We start from the raw sequence: 13,698 nt of genomic DNA, 5'->3' as shown, positions 1-13,698 counted from the left end.
ATCATTTGAGAAACCAAGGCTGTCGAGTCTGCCGATGAGGATATGGTGATTGACAGAGTCGAAAGCCTTGGCCTGTTTAATGAATACGGCTGCACAGTAATGTTTCTTATCAATGGCGGTTAAGATATCGTTTAGTACTTGTCATCTGTCCACTCCCAAGTCCTACAATTTCCCCGTTAGAAGAGCAGAGATACTGATGTCTTTTTCAGATGTGTCCTGCTGTTGCTTTCAACTGAAGTCATCTCTCTCCCTCTCACACCCTTTCTGTTGCTCAATGTTCCCTCTCTTCTCTGTCTCCCCTCTTTCCTACCTGTCCGGTGCCAAACTGTCTTCCAATCGGATTGCTGGATATAGGTGCTAGATAATCTCCTCCCACCTTGATCAGCCAATGAGTTATAAGTGTACAGCAAGATCATGTAATATGATAATAATAATAACTATGTAAATGTCATTGACGGCACAATAGTATGGTAATTACATTACATACAAGGGCAAGTGGTTCTTCAGATACAGTGGTAGTTTCACTTTAGCGAGTGACATTTTTCTCTCACACTAAAAGGCCGAACGCAATGTCTATGTCACTCTCATTTCTCTACCCTAAGCCACGGGGGATTTGGCTTTGCATGATGTTTGCAAAGTAAAAACACACAACAAAAAAAACACAGTTGCCAGAATCAACATACGGTACATCTCTCAAAAAGATGCAAATGATTAGATGGATCAAAAACAAGGATGGAGGCCATATAAAACTAAATTGGGTCAAACAATGAGGCTGATAATGATGCTGATATTAAAAACATACAATAACATGGATAAAATCGTATTTTATGGCCCTCCTATGCCATGTGTATATACTATTACATTGTGGTTTCAACAATCACAATAGCTTCCAAAAGGTGTGATTTATAGTATTAAAAAATAAGAAAATGGCACTTAGTTCACTGGTGTGGTGAAGCTAGTCAACATTTCCTTCAGTTGACCTTTAATGGATGGCAGCAAAGAGAGCTTTGGCAGGGACGCAAAGTCCCCTGCTTTAAATTTGAAATTAATTCTAGTTTTTTTCACGGTTTTACTGTTTTTCTGCCGAGTAGCCTCCCCCAGCAAAGAACCAGAGTCTAACAACATGCAGAATGGAGGGAGGGATGGACCCCCTGCTGCGACAGCTGACAGAAGAGAAAGCATGAGAAAATAAATGAGAAAAAGAGCCTTTCTTTCAGTGTCTTCATCTTTAACTCTTTCTGTCTACCTCTCTGTCTCAATAAAACGATGACGTTGATATTGGGTTGGTATCAGGGGCACAACTTTGTTTTCTTTAGAAGTGGGGGGGACATAATATATAATTTTTTTTTTTTTTATCTAGTCGAATAAGCACTCCTAACAGCCTGCCCGACCGCTCGGAGGCATCCTCATGGTCCTAAAACACACTGTTGCCTCATTTTGTATCACTTTCCAATGATAAAACTGGGGGGGTGCAGCAATTTCAGAATGTGGGGGGATAAATGTTAAATGTTATGGTTGGTATAAATTATAAATGTTATGAATTCCAAAATATAGATGCCATGTTATGTAACATAATGCTTATCCATTTAACTAGAGTATTTGTCCCCCAACCCTATTTAATAAGTAGGTCATGTTATGTGCAATAAAATATCAGCAACCATTTTGTTTCTAAAGTATTTTCTCTTTTATTGCAAATACAATACAAAAGGTAAGCTTATTTTTAAGAAAGTACAGTAACATGTTAAGCTAGCTGAAGAAAACGAGAAGTCCTTCAGACGCATTAGAAAGAAACATCATTACTGAGATAGTATGTGGCAGGAAGTAGAAAAAAACTGTTCCTCAGAGAAGACAGGAATGCTGGTACGTACCTCTAATAAAGCATATCAGCCACAGCATAACAATAACTGTAAATACTTTGTCCATATGAGAAAAAAAAACGTATTTCCAGTTCTTTCAGCCATAGTTTAGAATCCAAACTCAAGAAATTCACAATTAAAAATAATCCGTACACAACTAGATAGCAAAAAAATGACAAATAAAACATTTAAAATAGAAACATTTTACATACGATAAATAAAACATGATTACTGTTTGTACCATTTTTAAAGTACCCACTCGGCTAAAAAGACAGATTTATATGACATTTAATATCCAGAAGATAATTTATTTTTAAGACAAATTAATTTGTTGTATAAAGTATCAATTAAAAGAAGAAAATGCTAAATAATAATTAATTTAAAAAATAAATTAAAGGGTTAAGACAGAGGGGGTCGGAGCAGGCAGGAGGGCTGTAAAATGACACTGGTGTGGTGATGGACTGCAGGGGACACCCGAGAGGTCAAAGGGCACTTCCTGTGGCTGTCAAACACACGCTGTCAGACGGTAAGTATAATCTCAGCTGTGGCTTCTCTCTTCTATAATATGTGCTGTAGCACACCCACAAACACCCTTCCACCCAACCTCTGATATACTAGGCACTAATGGTGCAAAAGGCTGGAATATTCCTGCACAAAACGATAACGTCCAAACTTCTTTCGTTGCCATTCACAGCATGTGTCTCTTACATCTAAGAACGTGTTATAATCATGAGAAATCATTGATGAAGAAACCCTAAACTGCACAAATACAAATGTAATTTATTTTGTTGGATGGCACAGAACATATACTGTAAGCAGAATGCACTGCAGGAAACAAACACAACCAATAAAGGATAGAGATTTACTGCCTGTACAAAATTTCACCAGAGAATTGAAGCCATGGAATAGAGAACTGCACTACTGAGAGTGGTTTCCTGCTGAACTGGATACAAATAAAGCTTTTTTCTACAAAAATATCCCCCCAAAAAACAAACTGCCAGAGTAAAAAAGGTAAGAAAACATACACAGTACCTATTAAAAATATCAACAATTTAATAAGTCCTCACAGAGGATTTCTCAATGCTTTTTTCTGTTCTTGCTAAAAAATATATTTCATCAAATAAAAATTAAAAAGGCCTTTTGTGAGCTATTCTGATCTAGTTTCAGTTCCTACAAGTCCAGCTCTCCTTCACCTACTCTGTCGTGTTCTTCTTCTGTTGGAAATTCAAGTGTCTGTTTTCTGGGAACTAATGTTGGAATGTTGTGACAAAGTCTCCCTCTGCAAGATGGACATGCCTATCAGTCTATGTAAGTGTGTGTTCGTGTAGATGATTGTGTCCTCAGGGCCGGGAGAGCTGTGTGTACACTGGCTGCTGGTCCCAGTGATGCTGGGGACTGTGGGTCTGGGGTACAGAGGGCACCCCGGTTGTGTCTGCGATGGGGGTGTACATGGGCCTCTGGCTGGGGCTCATGTAGCTGCTGAAGGAGTAGAGCCCTGAGCCCTGGCCGCCGGCTGTGTGGCTATAGTAGGAGTTGGTGCCGCCCTGGTGGTCAGAAAAGTCATACTGGCCCCGGGTGATGGAGGGGTAGGAGGACGAACTGAAGTGCTGCAGGTTGAAGGAGCCGTAGTTGACGTGCTGCGGAGGGGAGGAGCTCTGCTGATCGTTGTAGTGGCTGGGGCTCAGCTGCTCTGTCTTGATGTGTGTGGGGGTCCTCTGGTTCTGGCCCTGCTCCCCTCCACTACCCAGCGTGGTCAGGGAGTGCTGCTGCGGCTGGCTCTTGGTCATCCAGCTGTGCCCTGTGGCACCCCCTGCTGCCTGGCTGACCACAGAGCTGCTGATGCCGTAGGTACCGGTGTAGGAGACTTGGCCAGTGGCAGCGCCAGGAGCACCTGGGTGACCGTTGGGAGGCAGGTACTGATCAAACTCGTTGACATCGAAGGTCTCGATGTGGGAGATGACGTCGCTACTCAGCTCGCCGATGTCCACGTCCCGGAAGTCGATGTTGAGCTGGCGACCCGTGCCTTCATGTAAGGGGCGACCCTCCCGCTTCAGGTCCACCTTGCCCACCTGGATGTCCGTCTTGGTAGGAGGGGTGGTAGGAGGGGTGGGGGGCCCTTGGGACTGGCCTAAGAGAGCGAGGGAGAGAATGGGTTACATATAGAATACATATAGGCTTTCTGTAATGCAAATCTCAGAGCAAGAGCAGACCCGTGGATGTAATTGAATAGGAAAACATAAGAGCCGTGCAAGTGGTCAAATTAATCTAGATATCAAGTTAAACTCACAGAGAACATATCTGATAGTATTACTCTTAAACTGTTCACATAATATACCTTCACACACATGTATTGTTATAAAAAGTCTAGCAGCAGTAAATGTGTCAAATACTGTGTATACATTGATGAACACATGCTGAATGAAACCATTGCAATAGGCACAAAGCATTATCTCTCTTCTTACCGGAGTGTTCTCCGGGGGAGTGCATCTCTCCCATGCTAGAGGCTGGAGAGTCAGCTTGCTGGAGCACCTTGAAGATCGCGCCTGGCGATATGTGCGTCTGCTCGCTGCCATCATCAGACTCGCTTTGCCCGTTTTTCATGGACTTCCTCCGCCGGGGCTGGTACTTGTAGTCAGGGTGGTCTTTCTTGTGCTGTACCCTCAATCGCTCTGCCTCCTCCACGAACGGACGCTTCTCACCCTCATTGAGTAGCCTGTGCGTAAAAGGCAAATGGATACATGAGTAAATCAAATATTAAATTGACAGCAAAATAGTTTCCTATTTTAATGCAGGATAACATACCTTTTTATTTCAAAGGTTCAATTACGTAAGATCACAGTATCGAGTTAACGTGTGTGCGTAAAATGCATGCGTAAAAGTAGAATGGAGTAGAAACTTGTTTCAATAATAAAACAGACGCGTTGCCACTCGAAATACAAATGTGGGAGTAATGATAGAGAGTACTGAGACTCACCTCCACAGTTTCCCCAGAGTTTTGCTCAGCTCAGCGTTATGGAGATGCGGGTACTGATCAGCCAGCTTTCTCCGGGCGGCTTGCGCCCAAACCATAAATGCGTTCATCGGTCTCTTGACGTGGGGCTTGTTCTTACTAGATCCGTTCATTCGGACTGGCATTGGCACCAGGGTCCAGTCGTAGCCTTTCAGGACCTGGGACACCGCGTCGCGGATGCATACGGGGAATTTGTCATCGTCGTCCTTCTTGAACTCGACGAGGGGACCGTCCGGACCCATCAGCAGTCCGTTCTCTGACGGTCTGGTGTTCTCGGTGTCGGAGCCAGACCCGGACGGGCACGGAGATCCCACAGAGTCCTCTGACATGCTCGGACTCGGTGCGTCTGAGAGACATTTGTCTTGTTCGTCTGTCATTTTCAGGAAGGGGTCGAGTAGATTCATACGAAAAATGTTGTCTAACAATTACGCACGAAATATGAAAGTACGGCCAAAGTCTTTCAAATGTCCAAAAGTGGAGAAAAAGTAACAGTAGACGCTCTTTGCTCCTGCAAAGAGGCTGTCAACTGCACAACGCCGTTTGGAGAAATAATGTCTTTATGCATATGTCTTTCTGAAAAATTGTATAATAACCTTGTTTTGTTTGCAGGCGTCTCCACACTCGAGCAACAGCTGATGGTTTGCTGTAACTTTTTTAGGTAAAAAGAGAAAATGATCCAGTCAAATAGTATCCCCAAAACGTGTACGTGCTTTGAACTGAAATCCTTTGCAAGCGGACTTTATAAGTGAGTTACTGTGCGGCTACAGAATACCCGAGAATACCCGAATATGATTGGTCGACCGACTGAGAATGACGAACTGAAGGAATTTGATCCCTCCCCTCCACACACACACACAGGCTATGCATAGACATTTCTACATGTCGTGTACAATATTGATATAGGCATAATAATTCACGCACTGAAATAGATTTTGGTTTTTAAAGATGTGTTTATGTTCTTAAATCACAGACCAGGCGATTCACGTTTTTTTTTACTCGCACCTTCAAAGTTAAACCAGTGAAAACGGAAAATAAAAAGCAAATAGTTGACGAAAAAACCCCATTGAGGATGAAGTCATGCAAATAGGTCTACCAGTAACCTGTCCATTATAACTGAAATTGTGTGCACGAGAAATCCCATATCGCAAGTATTTCATACAATCTATGATAGTCTATAGTGACTATCACGGCTATTTTACGTGCGGCAAAACAAAGGCCATAGAAGATAAGTTACTAAGACATATAATACTGTTTATTCGATTCATACCAAGTCAATTATTGTTTTACTGGCTAAAAATGTACATGCCCATAGGGGGAGACAGCAGCCCAGGAACTTACATTTACAACGTGTACTTTTTTTCTGGGGGACATCTGGAACTCAAGACACGGTTGAAACAGTTGCACTGCAACTGTTGAGGAGGATGACTTTTTGTTGTTGTTGTAATGACAGCGCTGAAGAGAAACATAGTCCACATGGCCACATCATTTAGAAGGAGTGTTTCCTCACCGTGTTTACATCCTCCTTTAAAACACATACGTTTTAATATGTATGTCTCTCACCTTTATAATAAAGTCTGTCCACATCAGGGACGGCTTAGTCGTTCGTAGTGCCTTGCAAACGAACCCATGTCGTTTGGTTGTTTATTTGGCTTTTTCTAAAGTCGTGGAAATGTAATTTTCGTTGTAATGTGTGCAACGTGTTTTTCTGAGCTACCTGAAGTTGCATATATAATATTACCCATATAATTACCCATAGAGACATCTGTGAAGTCTCTAATTTCTACCACTACGCTGTTTATAATCTCTCTCTCTCTCTCTCTCTCTCTCTCTCTCTCTCTCTCTCTCTCTCTCTCTCTCTCTCTCTCTCTCTCTCTCTCTCTCTCTCTTTCTCTCTCTCTCTCTCTTTCTCTCTCTCTGTGCATATGGCGGGTTATATCTGGATGTTGTAAAATTGCATTATGTCAAGCTGCCGCGAAACGCTCCTTTAGAGCTCTGGTTCCAAATACAGAAACACTCTAGCGAAACTATTTAAGATGTTCATTCACTCTGAAAATACACAGAACGGAGCATTTGAGACTTTTGTCAATAACTCCCGATCCCTTACTGCGGTTGAGCAAGCAGCATGCACTATTAGGCCACTAAAATGTGTCCTGGTTGGTTTGTTTACAGGCCTAAAATGAATAGATTCATCACTGAATGCATTCACTAGCAGGGCTCCCCTGGAACAACAAGATATTGCCTTTCAACTCCAATGATGATGATGGTGAGGAAGATAAGGAGGTATGCTGTTACAAATATATATTTGACCAGTATTTCCAGCATTATCCATTGGGTTTGCTGCAGGCAGAACCTTCTAGGTAATGCTCTTCAATTGACGCAAGCTGTCTCCAATTAATCATTCAATGTCTGGTTGTGCGTGAGTGTTTGGTGGTGGGGGGATCTCCTAAACCAGGGTAGGAGTAGTAAAGAGTCTTAATTGTGCAACGCCTATTATTTGGCAGAGAATACTATTTTTAGAACAGTGATTCTACACCTCACTTTGCTCAAGCTGATCCTGTCCAACAGACTCAATCCCTGATCATCAGAGTTTATAAAAATGGTGCAATTAGCACAGTTAAAGGGGAGAGACCGAATCCAACCAGAAAAAGAAAAAGAAATTCAAAATCAGAATATCACTTGAAGAAATAGAGGGGCAAATACCTGGCGTCAACAACTATATATCCTGCAAAACCTACAGTGTAGCGTTAGATTATAAACAGAAAGACAGGATAGACAGCCATCTGATATAAAACGTGTTTTTTATATTATGCTGTCTCAGAAGAATAGTTCGACCTCAGAAGGTTGTGGAGGATACAGCGAAACCAATTATTTATATACACTAGATGACTGATAGTGGGCGCTGTGTAGAAGACACCATGCCTCCATCTTGGCATTCCCCCACCATTTACAATAAATATTTTGGAAGCTATAGAAATTGATGTATTAACGTGTACTTTTGTTTTTGCCATATTTATTCTATTACAGACACCTTAATGCATATTTTTAAATTATATTATTTGAGCTAAACATACAAATAATAAAATACAAATATTTATTTTCCTTAAAGTATAATTTTTTAGATGACTGATGTTACTATCCGCTCAATGACAAGAACATGCTTAAATACATGTCATTTTGTCCTTGAAACATTTAATTAAAATACGGTAGAATTCCATCCATTCCTATGGACTGATCCTACTGGGGAGTGTCAATATGGCCGACCGGTGTCTTCAAAGCCTCTCAATGACCAATACATAGCATCAGCAATCCACCATTGAACAAAACAGAATCAACCAGTTGAGATGGAGGTATGTGACTCACCCCGCAACCCCTCCCCTCTCTTTCTGTTTGCCTGTAATTGCAGCCACCGGCTCAGCACCAAGATAGCAGACTAGCTCGACACACCTGAAGCCCAGGGGGGAATTAACTAGAATACAAACAGAACCAAACAGAAGCAAATGAAAGGAGGGCCCTACCTGAGTTTGTCCAATAGAAAGTATTGTTTTCATTGCAAAATGTTTTCATTTGGAGTTCCTTTGCAAAATGCTTTGGACTAATCATGACACCACTGGTAACCATAGCACCATGTGGGTTAGCTACGGTAGACCTACTCCCACGCCACATCCTGTCAAAGATAATAAAGTCTACAAAATTGTCACGTAACAAACTAACAAAACATATGGTCTAATGTACTTACACTTAACATACTCCCCCACATATCACACACTCTGCCAACTACATAGTTGCATTCAATGTGCAAGTCTGCAACTGTTCAATGATGGATTGGAATTCAAACACTACAGAATTCTCTTGACTGTAAGATATGCGACGAGATCCATACGCCTCATTCTGTTTGTTGTACAATGTAGAATACAGACTGCCTATTGAAGGTTAGGATAAGTCACTGATAAGAGTCACTGAGCTGTGGGCTTATGTATAAGGATTAAATAATACATTGTTTTCTTTCCAAACAGACTGGATTGTCCTCAACTAAATGTGTCTTGGGTTTAGCATTTTTCCATACAGTACAGTAAGTGCCTCATTGTGAAACAACCACATTATGCAGGGTCTGAATTCACCATAAGCAGGGTCTAATACACCATAACTACTCCAGCCCATGAGCGATGTGTGTCGGTCATACATAAAGAATTACTCTCTGCTAAACAGGCCAGAGATTATGGCTGTGATGCCTTGGGAAACTTCTCATCTTGACTTTGAGTCGCAGCGTCAAAATTCTGGGCAAACAGTGGGAGTCAATCCCTAAAACGTGTAGGCCTTTCCCTGAGAAACTCACTGGGCTGTCAGAGGGGAGTTCTGGGAGGACTCCCCTGGTCTTAGCGTTCGGTCTGTCCAGCCAGGCTGTGGTTTAGCTGATCTAAAGGATGTCCTGGCTGGGACACATCTAGCTGCAATGATTGTGTATTGAGTTCAAAGTGTGCAGAGGCTCACGAAATGAGCTGTAAAACTATAAAATTTTCTCTCAGCCTCATGGCAAAATGTGTAGAATGGCATGAGATTAGATATAAAACACTGAACATTGTTCTCCCTTCCCCATGGCAATATGTGTAGAATTGCAGGAAATTAGCTTAAATTCCTTGCTTGGACATTGAGGGTGGCCCACTGAGTGTACAAAAGCTTAGGAACACCTTTCTAATATTGCATGTCGAAAGCATTTCACAGGAATGCTGGCCCATGTTGACTCCAATGCTTCCCACAGTTGTGTCAAGTTGGCTGGATATCCTTTGGGTGGTGGACCATTCTTGATACAAATAGGAAACTGTTGAGCGTGAAAAATCGAGCAGCGTTGCAGTTTTTGACACACTCAAACCGGTGCGCCTGGCACCTACTACCATACCCTGTTCAAAGGCACTTAAATCTTTTGTCTTGCCCGTTCACCCTCTGAATGACACACATACACAATTCATGTCTCAATTTTCTCAAAGCTTAAAAAATCCTTCTTTAATAACCTGTCTCCTCCCTTTCATCTACTCTAATTTAAAGTTCATTTAACAGGTGACATCACTAAGGGATCATAGCTTTCACCCGGATTCCTCGCTACTGTTATTTTTCACTGTCTTTTTACTGTTGTTTTATTTCTTTACTTACCTATTGTTCACCTAATAGCCTGTAAGTAAGCATTTCACTGTAGTCTCTACACCTGTTGTATTCGGCGCACGTGACAAATACATTTTAATTTGATTCACCTGGTCCATATATATATTTAAGCAACAAGGCACAAGGAGGTGTGATATATTGCCAATATACCACTCCTAAGGACTGTTCTTATGCACAACGCAACGCTGAGTGCCTGGATACAGCACATGTAACACAACCCCCCGAGGTGCCTTACTGCTGTTATAAACTAGTTACCAACGTAATTAGAGCAGTAAAAATAAATGTTTTGTCATACCCGTGCTATACAGTCTGATATACCACAGCTGTCAGCCAATCAGCATTCAGGGCTCAAACCACCCAGTTTATATATATATATATATATAGTGGGGAGAACAAGTATTTGATACACTGCCGATTTTGCAGGTTTTCCTACTTACAAAGCATGTAGAGGTCTATAATTTTTATCATAGGTACACTTCAACTGTGAGAGACGGAATCTATGTATTAACTGCACCTGTTTGATTGAGTGTGTGGACAGGTGTCTTTTATACAGGTAACGAGTTCAAACAGGTGCAGTTAATACAGGTAATGAGTGGAGAACAGGAGGGTTTCTTAAAGAAAAACTAACAGGTCTGTGAGATCCGGAATTCTTACTGGTTGGTAGGTGATCAAATACTTATGTCATGCAATAAAATGCAAATTAAATACCTAAAAATCATACAATGTGATTTTCTGGATTTTTGTTTCAGATTCCGTCTCTCACAGTTGAAATGTACCTATGATAAAAATTACAGACCTCTACATGCTTTGTAAGTTGGAAAACCTGCAAAATCGGCAGTGTATCAAATACTTGTTCTCCCCACTGTATCAGTGATAATCAACACACTGCGTGAGAGATCCATGCCTTCCTCACCATCTTATACAGTAAGCCCTAGTATGGTCTCTGATTAACTGGCTACCAATTCAGTCGATAACTTCAACTTGTTGTCACTGTTTGTTGTCTAGTGGCAGTGATTAATAGTTCCGGCAGGACTGTGTGCCTGCCTGCCTAACAGCCCAGCTCACATCACAGAGACCTGGGTACTGGGTGTCTGTTGACATTCCCCAGTCTGTTCCAGTCAATGTTTAAACAGGACTTATCTGGTCCCTGACACCTCCAAGCTAAGGCTGTCACGGCCGTTACAAGATCTGGACCAAGGTGCAGCGTTGTAAGCGTACATTTTCTCTTTTATTCGAAATGACGCCCGACAAAACAATAAACAATACAAAACAAACCGTGAAGCTTAAGGCTATGTGCCATCAAACAAAGTTAACTTCCCACAAACACAGGTGGGAAAAAGGGTACCTAAGTATGGTTCCCAATCAGAGTCAACGATAGACAGCTGTCCCTGATGGAGAACCAAAACATAGAAATAAAAAATCATAGAAACACAAAACATAGAATGCCCACCCCAACTCACGCCCTGCCCAAACAAAAATAGAGACATAAAAATGATCTCTAAGGTCAAGGCAAGACAAAGGCAAGGCTTCTTTCCCTCGCAACCCCCCCCCCCCCCCCCCCCCCCCCCCCCCCCCCTTACAGAGCATTTGGAAATTATTCAGACCCCTTGACTCTTTCCAAATTTTGTTATGTTACAGCCTTATTCTAAAATTGATTACATTGATGAGGGGAAAAGACAATCTACACACAATACCACATAATTACAAAGTGAAAACAGGTTCAGATTTATTTCCTAATTTATTAAAAATAAGAAAGGAAATATGACATTTACATAAATATTCAGACCCTTTACTCAAAACTTTGTTGAATCACCTTTAGTAGCGATTACAGCATTGAGTCTTCTTGGGTATGACACTACAAGCTTGGCACACCTGTATTTGGGGAGTTTCTCCCATTCTTCTCTGCAGATCATCGCAACCTCTGTGAGGTTGGATCGGGAGCATTGCGGCACTGCTATTTTCAGGTCTCTCCAGAGATGTTCAATTGGGATCAAGTCCTGGCTCTGGCTGGGCAACTCAAGGACATTCAGAGCCACTTCTGCGTTGTCTTGGCTGTGTGCTTAGGGTCCTGTTGAAAGGTGAACCCAGTCTGAGGACCTGAGTGCTCTGGAGCAGGTTTTCATCAAGGATCTCTCTGTACTTTGCTCCGTTAATCTGTGCCTCGATCCTGACTAGTCTCCCCTGCCGCTGAAAAACATCCCCACAGCATGAGGCTGCCACCACTATGCTTCACCGTAGGGATGTTGCCAGGTTTCCTCTATAAGTGACGCTTGGCATTCAGGCCAAAGAGTTCAATCTTGGTTTCATCAGACCAGAGAATCTTGTTTCTTATGGTCTAAGAGTCTTTAGGTGCCTTTTGGCATATTCCAAGCATGCTGTCATGTGCCTTTTACTTAGGAGTGGCTTCCGTCTGCCCACTCTACCGTTTCTCTATTTGGTTTGGTCAGGGTGTGATGTGGGGTGGGCAATCTATGTTCTGATTTCTATGTATCTTTATTTCTATGTTTTGGCCGGGTATGGTTCTCAATCAGGGACAGCTGTCTATCGTTGTCTCTGATTGGGATTTCAAAAAAAGGTAGCCCTTTTTCCCTCCTTTCAGTGTGGGTAGTTGACTTTGTTAGAGGCATCATAGCCTAAGTTAAGCTTCACAGTCATTTTGTTGTATTGTTTATTGTTTTGTTGCGAAATTAGAAATAAAGTAATGTACGCTCACCACGCTGCGCTTTGGTCCACTTATTCCAGCCAGGAAGACGGCCGTGACAGCCTGATTGGTGGAGTGCTGCAGGGATGGTTGACCTTCTGGAAGGTTCTCCCGTCTCCACAGAGGAACTCTAGAGCTCTGTCAGAGTGACCATCAGGTTCTTGGTCACCTCCCTGACCAAGGCCCTTCTCTCCCGATTGCTCAGTTTGACTGGGCTGCCAGCTCTAGGAAGAGTCTTGGTGGTTCCAAACTTCTTTCATTTAAGGATGATGGAGGCATTGTGTTCTTGGGGACCTTCAATGCCTCAGAAATGTTTTGGTACCCTTCCCCAGATCTGTTCCTCGACACAATCCTGTCTCGGAGCTCTACGGACAATTCCTTCGACCTCATGTCTTGGTTTTTCCTCTGACATGCACTGTCAGCTGTGGGACCTTATATAGACAGGTGTGTGTCTTTCCAAATCATGCCCAACCAGTTGAATTTACCACCTGTGGACTCCAATCAAGTTGTAGAAACTTCAAGGATGATCAATGGAAAAAGGATGCACCTGAGCTCAATTTGGAGAATCATAGCGAAGGATCTGAATACTTATGTACATAAAGTATTTCAGTTTTTTTTATTTTGAATGCATTTGCAAAAATTTCAAAAAACAAGTTTTCACTTTGTCACTACGGGTTATTGTGTGTAGGTTGCTGAGGATTAAAAATATATATATTTTAGAATAAGGCTGTAACAGAACACAATGTGAAAAAAGTCAAGGGGTCTGAATACTTTCCAAAGGCACTGTATACCTCTCTCCCTCTATCGCTCTTTATCTCACTCTCTTTCTCTCCCCTTTTCTCCTACTGCATGCCCTTCGTTTCTCTTTCCATCCTACTTTCGACACCTTCTCCCCCCCCCCTCTCTCTCTCTCTCTCTCTCTCTCTCTCTCTCTCTCTCTCTCTCTCTCTCTCTCGCTTTCTCTCTCTTGCTCTCTC

At 42.2% G+C, this 13,698-nt stretch overlaps 1 protein-coding gene across 1 annotated transcript; it reads right to left on the bottom strand.

Moving 5' to 3' along the window:
• Positions 1-1,660: 1,660 nt before the first annotated feature.
• Positions 1,661-5,584, bottom strand: LOC139368023 (transcription factor Sox-9-B-like). Its single transcript, XM_071106517.1, has 3 exons — positions 4,831-5,584; positions 4,319-4,569; positions 1,661-3,984 (listed from the first exon to the last, which is right to left on the bottom strand). The coding sequence occupies exons 1-3, from the start codon at positions 5,268-5,270 to the stop codon at positions 3,197-3,199; spliced, it is 1,479 nt and encodes a 492-aa protein (XP_070962618.1). The 5' UTR covers positions 5,271-5,584; the 3' UTR covers positions 1,661-3,196.
• Between the last annotated feature and the right edge of the window lie 8,114 nt (positions 5,585-13,698).

Source organism: Oncorhynchus clarkii, chromosome 16 (assembly GCF_045791955.1).
Source record: "Oncorhynchus clarkii lewisi isolate Uvic-CL-2024 chromosome 16, UVic_Ocla_1.0, whole genome shotgun sequence".
In the NCBI taxonomy this organism is placed as follows: Eukaryota; Metazoa; Chordata; class Actinopteri; order Salmoniformes; family Salmonidae; genus Oncorhynchus; species Oncorhynchus clarkii.
Note: the sequence above shows the minus strand (reverse complement) of the source record. Positions and strands in the feature narration are given on the sequence as shown.

Bases quoted from the DNA above. Each gene is read 5' to 3' on its own strand.
- LOC139368023 (XM_071106517.1), bottom strand. From the start codon at position 5,270: ATGAATCTACTCGACCCCTTCCTGAAAATGACAGACGAACAAGACAAA. The intron at 4,570-4,830 runs GTGAGTCTCAGT...TTTTACGCACAG, and splicing joins ACTCTGGGGAAACTGTGGAG to GCTACTCAATGAGGGTGAGA. The intron at 3,985-4,318 runs GTAAGAAGAGAG...TCGCTCTCTTAG, and splicing joins CTCCCCCGGAGAACACTCCG to GCCAGTCCCAAGGGCCCCCC.